The 9,990-nt window shown below is 38.5% G+C and overlaps 1 protein-coding gene across 2 annotated transcripts in view; it reads left to right on the plus strand.

Moving 5' to 3' along the window:
- clcn2c (chloride channel 2c) overlaps positions 1-6,754 on the plus strand; it is a 212,325-nt gene extending 205,571 nt beyond the window's left edge. For both annotated transcript variants that reach the window (XM_030152536.1, XM_030152537.1), the window contains one exon: positions 2,233-6,754. In XM_030152536.1, coding sequence (XP_030008396.1) covers positions 2,233-2,427 — 195 coding nt within the window. In that variant the 3' untranslated portion in view covers positions 2,428-6,754. The remainder of the gene's footprint in view (positions 1-2,232) is intronic.
- The last annotated feature ends 3,236 nt before the right edge of the window (positions 6,755-9,990 follow it).

Consider the following 9,990-nt stretch of genomic DNA (forward strand, 5'->3'; position numbering starts at 1 on the left):
AGGTCAAGACTTCAAATGAACATTTCTCCGAGTATGCCATAATTGTTTGTCAGCAGCAGCGGTTGTAGTCCATACTGAAAATATGTCCAAACTTCGAGCTGATTACCTAAAATGTTCAGTTGTTGGTTGTATTAATGAATTCAAGTGGCTGAACGGGACAGAGCAGCACAGTCAACAACCTGGAGGAGGTGGGGTCATTTGCATTTAAAGGGCCAGCGCTCAAAACGACCTTTCTCGTGTCAATACTCAAAAATAGGGTTGAAGATGGGCCTGTAGAGTTTAATTAATGAAGAATTCAGACCCAAGCATAGCATTTACAGGTTATGTAGACCACAGGGAAATGTTTTAAAATGCATAATTCTATTTAAAAAAGCAAAATATCACTCCTTTAAAAAACAACATAAAACCGTAAAAATATATTTCAACATGAGGCAACATAGAATATTTCAAATTTAAAAGGAAAATTAAAATAAAACAGATATAAGTAAAGGAGTAAAAGTTGCATCGTAGAGTACATATGTATTGTAGATATTAGTGATGATACCTCTTCACACACAGTATGTTATCAGAGTACATAATCCAGTGTGTATTTTGTAGCACCATCTAGTGCTGAAGTTGCAAGTACTAGTGCTTCAAAAACAGAGAGCTCAAACTAATGAATAAATTATGCCATTTTTATGAATGTTTTCACAACACAGTCTGCAGTGTACACTGTGAGGGTACACACTGCAGTCCATATTGCTTTTTTCATTTCTACTGTGTGTACGTGGCATAGATTAATAAATGTGCAGTCATTTCCTCCTCTCACTTCTCATATTATGTGAAATGTTTCAGAAAGCACTAGACAAAAGTCAACAGTCAAAGTCACTCTCACCTCACTTCACAGTGACTTTGACCTTTCTCTCTCTATTCCATTCGAGGACAAGATTTTGGTGAAATACAGAAAATGGCTTGTGTGCCTGTGCATCAGTCTGTAAACTAATGGCATGATCATGTATGGTATAGCTTAACCACTACAAAGTCAGGGTTAGCAGTTCCATTCCACCCTTTTCCAAAACTATCCCACACAGCACAGCAAGGCACAACTGTAGAAAAACACTATTGTACTGCTAGCTCATAATATCCATAGGTTCAGACACAGGATGTAAACATGCTAATATTTTACGTGGTTGAAAAGTGAGTCATAAGTTTTTGATGAATCCATGGTGCATTTAAGGAGGTCTATCTGTCGAATCCCATCACTTTTAAAGCATGGTCTCTGGAGTGGTTTGACAGAATTTTACAAAGTTTGGATTCAGCCACTTGGATTGAAAGATGTACTGATTAGATTTTGGCGGAGGAATGACGAAGGTTGTAACGTCACAGAACACTTTTTCATCCATAACTGCAAGTCACTGAGTGAAATACATGAATGGATTATGAATAAAACATAAAAATAGTGGATGCATCTGACTGAACTACAATGACAAGGAGAATGAAAAGAAAAAAAAAAGTAGCACCTGGGGAGAGTGAGTTGAGAGATATTCAGATGGTTGTGATTTGCAACTTCAGCACTAGATGCTGCTACATCGTACACGCTGGATGAAGTATTCTGATAACATTCTGTGTCGCTGCAACAGACAATCATTTTCATGCATTCTGCCTTTGCTGAACAAGACATGCTTCTGATCAGAGGTCATGGGGGAGCTGTCCAGGGTCCTCTGCGTCAGCATCACTCTCATCCTAATGGTATTAATTATAATCAAGACAAACATTTTACAAAATCACCAATAAATCACTGGCTTAAATTGTCAGCAGACTAACCAAACTTAAGACAATTTCATCTCCCTCCATAAAACCTTGGTTCCTGTCCTGCAACTGAGTCCTTTTTACATCACCACAGCCCACCACATTTTTATGATCCACCTATGACTATCATCCACAATGCACTTGCCCAATACCACCAATGAAAATCCCACAACTACCCCCCAACCCATATCCTCTGGACTAGTAAAATGAAATGTTATGTTTTATTTCATCTGCCTATTTCTTTATCTCGTATCCATGTGTGTGTATATATAAATATCTAATATACAGGGACAGCTTGGTACACTACTATGGAGGGTGGAAAGCATAAAATGTAATTTCCATACAGTTTCATTAAAAAAAAAAAAAAAACCTTATAGTAGACCTTATAGTAAATATGAGAGAATGTACTCTTTTGCTCTAATTGCCTCGTTTTCCTTCCTCCAGCTCCGTAAAGCCATTGAGGGCTCTGTGACAGTGAAGGGTGTGAAGGTGCGTCCTCCTCTGGCGAGCTTCCGGGACAGTGGTACCAGTAGCAGTGAGAACGAGGCCACTGAGCTCCACAAGCTGTGGGATCGCCACAAGAGCATGTCGCTGCCCCGCGAACACACCCCCTCCGAGTCCGATGAGAAATCTCAGTGAGGAACAACAGATGAGGAGGAAGAGCAGGTAGAAGAAGAGGAGGATGAGGATGAGGCATTTAGGTCTTTAATCCCCCAAAGCCACAGACATGCAAAAATCCTCAGGGCTTAGGATCAATATTTAATTCTTAAAAGAGTTCTACTGCTACGCCAGCCTCATTCCATCATCTCCTCATTTCTGTCCTTCCTCCTCCTCCTCTGTCTTTTCTACATGGACCACCCAGTGCTTTCTCCAGGAGCCTTGCACTGAACCAACCAAGACACTCCATGAGAGAGCGGACCACAACACAACACATGCCTTGCTCTCCATTTAACCTTGGGAACCCATTGAAGAGCAAATGTGGATTGGTAGAGGGGCATCAAGGGACTTCACATCTTTAAAAAGGGATTTCTTTTTTTATCAGACTTTGTTTAGTTTTAGTGTATGTTGGCTGATCAGAGTTGGGATCAAAGTTTGAACTGACGGAACATGCAAAAGTCTTTCTGATTGAGTCTTCCACTTTAACAGAGAAATACATCAACGATAATGAAGAAAGTGTGTGTTTGTGCGAATGACAAACAAACGGTATGAGTGTGCATGTATTTAGCAAGGGGAGGTAGCAAACCACTATTTCCTATATGACATTTTTATTGTCTTTAAAACACATTCAGTCATTGCGTTACGGCTCGAATGATTTTACTGATCAGGTGCACTGGGTTTAACTGGAATTCGCCATTTTTTTATTCTTTTGTTAGTCTCAGGCAATGGATTTGCATACGTGGGGACTGATGCCTTAGATTTCTGTGTCTTTACGTTTCCTCCTCTTTCGATCATCCCTAGTGTTCTCGTCTCTTCCCTCCGAGTCTTAATGGTCAGGTTGAGAGTATACTCTATGCAAGCAGACATGCCTGTCAACAGTAGTGGAGGCACTTGTAGCCCTTTTCATAATATACACTCGTTCCAATACTGTAGCTACAGCCTTACATAAAAAAAACATACATGTGAGAAGCGCACATGCACTCAGACAAGACACCGGCGATGCACTGAGTGAGTCGAGGTTTTCTTTCTGCTTATCTAAATATAGCTCCTAATAAGTGTTCCAGAGATGGTTGGGCGGATGGAGAGGGCAGGAAGCAAGGGAGGGGAGGAAGAGCAACAGTGAGCAAATGGATGGCTGTAAGAATGAAGACATCATTACCTAACCAGCTGCTCTGGGCCTTCTCGTCAATCTGTCTTTGATCGCCATGTTAGCTAACCTCTATTACCACTGTAGACACAGCAACCCCCTCCCTCCCACCAGCTTTATATGATGTAACGGTCCTGAGGCTGACACTGTATCCATCTTCCCTCATCCTCAACATATATAGCACCAGATGACAATGTGTACACACAAGCAGCTTGATTAATGAAAGCAAATAGCATGAGCGAACAAGATCCAAAGAGATTAACTGGTGTAAAAACACTAAAGGAAATCTATACCAGGCCAATAGGGATTAGTCCAACATGTAGTTTAACTATTTGCATGCCAGTGAGGAAAGAAATTACTGCTCATGCCTGCTGTGTGACCATTCTAAATCATCAATGGTCTTTATGAAGCTTATTAGATACAGTGACTGAGTGGATATCTGCAAGTGATTAGACTTTGGTGCGTTTAATTTAAGAATTAAAGGGGCAATTTGTAATATTTTTAGTTTAATACATTAAACATTTTCAATATGTTTAATGTACACGAAGTATAGTGTTGTAGAGATGTTGACAAATAAGAATGAAATTAGCATGCAGACCAGCTAGCCCAAACCTGTCCTGTGTTGTAGAACTTGTACTTCAGGACTTGCAGTGAACCACTGTAATGTACCAGTGAAATATTTGCCCTCAGGACTGTCTGACAGGATTCACCCAAACTGTGCTCTTTTCCTAAACCAAACCTGATAAGTTTGATGCGTAAAGCTGACCCTGCTGTCACTGAAGACTAACATTAAGAATGAAAAGGTTCAAAATAAGTCAAAATTAGTCTCCTGCAGGAAAGTCTGGTATACAAGTCCTTCATCCACAATAACCTTTTCTGTCCTGTGTCGCTGACTTTTCCCTGTACTTGTCTTAACTTTAATTTCCTTGTTTGTGGTGAAACTACATTTCAACTTTCTGGGAAATTTCTTCCCTTGACTGTTTATAGCTTGAGTTAATTATCAAGTCGTTATCTTACAGATTGCCCCTTTAACCAATCGGGACATGAAATCTGGTTTTGCCCATTACAATAGATGGGTACTTGTTACTGGGTTTGTGTCCCCTCTTTGGTGCCTCTCATTTCACCAGCTTCTGCGTAGTCTGTTTTAGCAATTAAACCTGGAATTTGAGCCACTCATCTTTTTAATGGCAAGATGGTTTCTGATTCAGCGAGTCTAAGTACTGTGTTTTTAATAATTTATACCAGCATTAATGCTTGAGGCTCTTCGGTGCATACTCTACACAAAAAGAGAAAGGCATTGATTTATGTTCCTTCTTTACACTCCCATTTTTACTTGCTTTTGTGGGCCACTGACCTGAATCTTCCCAGAGAAAGATGGCCATCTTAACCCAGAGGATCATGCTACTGTCAGATGCCTTAAACAAAAACTCACTCCATTTTCATTTCAGCCTTGAAAACATTGCACAGGTTTTATTTTCAGTGGCGGTTTGTCTTGCTACAGCATGGTTTTGCATGTGAATGCATGTGGATTTTGTTTGTTTCACAATTGAATTTAACCAAAACCAAAAGCTTGACAGAATACGAGTATGGAACAAGTGGGAGATGTACTCTTTTAGGTTTGCCATTGTGTGCCTGGATGTTTGTCATCTCTTATTTTGTAAGTCATAATGATTTGTTTTTTTATTGGTGTCTTCCAATGAGCTTTATTATAATATCTTCTGATTTTAAAATGGTTTGGGGTCTTTTGGTTAACAAAGTTATACTCACAGATTAATATATTTAACATCATGGCTGCAATGTAAGATCATAATTTAATGTCTTAACCAACACTAAAATGGTGACTGTTCTCTTTTTGTTTTGAAAGAGATTCAGAGGGTTTGTTTTTTGGGACGTGAACAACTTTCACATTTGATAAAGTTTGATTTTCATGCTGTCTTATGTTTTTATATTATCTTGCTGTCTGAAACATTTCTGCTGTCTCTGTTAAGACAGTCGTACAAGTTCAAAGAACACTAATGGGGTGAAGGCTCACAGTGGTTGTCTGACAGAAGAAAAAGACTGTTGAAGGGACCAGCATGTGGTCTGTTGCGGACATGTTCATTCCACAAGTGCCTGCATCATCTCTTCTGCTTTATTAACAGGAACAGGAACTTATCATTTCCATATGCATGTAGACAAAGCACTTTTTCTACATGCAGACACAGAAATTTGAAATAGCGCAGTGGATGACGTGTTTGCGCAGTATGCAGTTATCACCATGGCAACATGTTGTTGTCACTCTCACCTCACCCAGGGGACTGACCGAGATCTGATTTCTGTTCATTTTTTTCCCTGTGCTTTTCATTGCTTCCCCTTCAGTCTTTTCACAATATTTTGATCTCATTTGCTACCAGACAGACATATGCCGAGGCAGATGCATATTTATTAATCTGTTTTAATCAAAGTAGATGTAATTTTTCTTTGTTCTAATCAATTTGTGCAATAACGGATGTTCATCTCACTTTGTAACCAAGTTTTAATTGATGACATGAATGCAAGATAACCTTATTTTTGTAAAGAAACATGAAAAGTGTAAAAAGATGTATGTATATGAGGACCGTCACACAGGAGCTTGTGTGTAGAAAATAGTGATGTCTTAAATGACAGTTTGGAGGGGGAACGTGTCCCAAAAGCCTAAATGAAAGGGATCAGCTCTTCTCTTATCTGGCAAAGCATCTTACATTTGAAACCTAAAAAAATATTTAAGACACTGTTTGTAACTTAAGCTGCGTTCAAGAGGAGAAACGACTAACTCTCACTTGGGCTGTGGAAACTTTTCCCCCGTCTGGTCTTAAAAGGTTCTCTGGTAAATCCTGCTGCATAGGCTGAAGCTGGCAGTCTCCGACAAGCCCCCCTTGAGCGCTGACTCTGAGTCAGTTTTGTCATGCTCCCCTCTTCCCTCTCGTTCAGTCTGAGGGGCTTTGATAAGACCAGGTCCTCACACGCTTGTTGAGGGTTATCTTTTATCTGCTCCTTAGGGCTCTTAGGGTCCGACTATTGTACATACACACAGCAAACCCTTAGGCCCCAAGCAGATGGAGCAGAAGAAAATCCAGAGCTATTTTCACAATGAAAAATTCCACATTGTTTTGTATATCAGGGACGAATAAATGAAATTTTAACAAACAAATTTCTGTTGATTGATTGATTGCCTTCTGTGCTGTTATCTTCCTTGATGTTTGTCTTGTCTTTCTGCAGCTGTGTTTCTCTTCTGTCCATCCTTTTCCTCCCCTCGGCAACAGCTGGAAAGCATCTGGAGTGTTGTTTTTGTCTTTCACTGATATTCCCAACAGGGAGACACATGAGGTACTGCCACAGTAACTGTTGGAATTAGTGCATTTTGGCCCCAAATCTTTTTGTGTTCACCAGCCTCCAGAGCTTTACACAATATTTGTTTACATCACTGTGTTTGGAAAGGAGAGAAGATTCTTTTTATACACTCAGTAATGCAATACATATATATATCCTCCTGTAATTCAGTCTGTCCCAGTCTAACACCACCAACATCTGTTTATTTGTGCCACTTGAATATTTAGATGTGAAAATATTACGCTTATTTTTTGGCCCTGGCTGCAAATCTCAGTCACCTCAATTACACTGTTGGAATCAAGGTTTTGCAAACTATAAATGACTTATTTATGTAATGAACCGCAAAGTTACAACAAAGACAAATGACAAGAAATGACACTCAGTTGAGTTTAGTGCAAAATGCCAGGTGTTAGTGTTCTAAACATTAAAAACGTAAACTATGACTTGACCAAATGCTCAGTGTGTAAGATGTACGAGGATCCACTCATTGATTTTGAGTTCTGCTCAAGATGGTATGTAGCCATAGCAGCATATCACACCAGCGTTTTAGTTTGTAAATTATGTATAATCAGAATTTAGATGCTTTCGGTGGCTTAAAGAAAATGGTCCTGCTAAAGTGATGCAAAGCTAAAAGATGGCGTTCTCATTGGACCCCAGATTAGTGAAGTCATTGGTGAGCCAATATTCCACCAAGCCCCCGTCTAGAATTAACAGACGGAGATTCATTTGTACAAGTGATGAAACATTTTCTGTCCAACCATAGAATTCAAAATGATGATCAACAAATTGAGGACATGCCTAAAGCAGATGATTGGATGGGTTGCACACTGTCAATCAAAATTAACTTCCTCCACTCACAGCTTGATTTTTAAAAAAACTTTTATCACCCACCTGGCACACACGATGACAATTATTCTGGGTTCCTACAGCAGGAAACTGCTGCAAGGCTCAGAAGTTAAGATAATTTATGTTGAAGAAATGTAAGGTTTAACAGGGAAGTAAATTCATTTTACTGGGAATAAGTTAATTCATGTATTTGTCAAAAATACATTTACAGTGTTTGCCCAATTAGCAATTTACATTTATGTTTGCAGAATTATTATTTACACTTAATTATTCTCATTTGTTGTATACAAGTAGCTAAGATAATCTGTGAATCTGCCTTTCTAAATCACATTGCTAGCTCCTGATTGGTTAGTTCGGTCATGTGAGGATATGTGTCAGGAAGTGTTGTGGCGGTAGTTGTCGTGTGAAAAGTAAAGCACTGCTCAAGAAGAAATCTGTCTCCGTCCTGATGTCTCATTTTATAAATGAACCATTTCCCACCAGCAAACCCTCATGTTACGCTGTTATTGAATAGTCCCGTGTTTTGAACCTCAGAATGAACCATATGTATGTATATGTAATAATAATAATAATAATAATAATAATAATAAACTTTATTTGTATAGCACCTTTCATACAGAAATTGTAGCCCAAAGTGCTTCACATTGATTGAAAAAATACAATATTAAAATACATTAAGATTTGATTATACATCAAGAAATAAAATGAAATTTGAGAGAAATACAATAAAATAAAAATAAATATAAAAACAGCGCACATTAAAATATTTGATTATGCATAGAATTTTTGAAGTGCAAGAAATAAGATGAAATTTGAAATACAATACAATACAATACAATACAAATAAAAAATATAAACAGAAATAAAATAAAATAAAATAAAAATAAAAACCGCACATTCCTGGTTCCTGAATTGTGACCCCATTTTTATCTCCTTTCAAAGGCTAATGAGAATAAAAATGTTTTTAATTTGGTTTTAAATATATTCAGTGAACTGGCTTCTCTAATGTCTTTTGGAATTGTATTCCATAACTTTGGTGCATAGTTAGTAAAGGCTGCATCCCCTATTTTCTTTGTAATATTTCTGGGAGTCGCTAGTAACCCTGCGTTTGATGACCTCAGTGTTGTAGTTTGTACATAATTGATCAGTGAGTTTGCAATGTAAATATATATAAGTCATGTTATGTTACCATTGCATCTTATCCACTTATAGTTGAGTTATGATCACCTTCATTAAAAAGAAAGAAAAAGGGAAAAAAAAAAAAAAAAAAAAAAAAAAATATATATATATATATATATATATATATATATATATATATATATATATATACTCAAAAGAAGCCCTGTCATATTTTTGCTGCCACCATAGGTGAGAGTGAGGTGGGGGAATTCACTTTGTTTCAGTCTACAACTTACTCACCAGAAGTCACTACATTTCACAGAGGGAACTTTAAGTTGTAATTTTTAAGAATGGGGTTCTTGTCTTCCTTGCCAGTGTGATGTACTTGGTTTGTTGGTGTACATATGGTGATTCTTCTTCCAGAATGGCATTGTTGGGTGACTGAACAAGACTCACCCTTTTCCACTAAACAAAGATCAAGTGAATAATGGAAAAGGGGGTTCAATTACAGTGGAAAATGGTTGGAGAAAAATATAAAATCAAAAAAATGGCCAAAAATGAGTAGTTTCAGTAGTTATAGGAGCTGCATGTAAGAATTATATTCAAAGTAATTTTTGGCCTGATGCTCCACTCATCACCTATCTCCCAGTCACAAATTCAGTAGCGTTTCGGCATCCAGGTTGCTAGTTCCCACTGAGCAGCAGCTAGGAACATTTCTGATCACACATGTCTGATGTTACTAAACTTAAAAAGCCTCGTTATGCTTCCCAAACTGGAGTGCTGTTAAGGGGTGGTGGGGGGTGCATTCCCAGAGGGCCCATTCAGAAGTGGAGTGGGCCCGGAAAATTATAGGAATAGTAAAGAGTCTTCAGTTACACTTTGCACCGCTCTGACAATCACTGACACCCCCCACCCCCCCCGGCTCCGACGGATTGTTTCCAGTGACTTTCTTGTAGCAAAGGCCCAACATGATTATGTTTCAGGGACGCCCCAGTTCCCAAATACATTGTGACAAAGTGAGAAACAAAACAGGGTATGTATAGGAGATGCTCTTGAAAGATGGAGACGGCTGAAAGCAGAGAAGA

This window comes from Sphaeramia orbicularis, chromosome 13 (assembly GCF_902148855.1).
Source record: "Sphaeramia orbicularis chromosome 13, fSphaOr1.1, whole genome shotgun sequence".
In the NCBI taxonomy this organism is placed as follows: Eukaryota; Metazoa; Chordata; class Actinopteri; order Kurtiformes; family Apogonidae; genus Sphaeramia; species Sphaeramia orbicularis.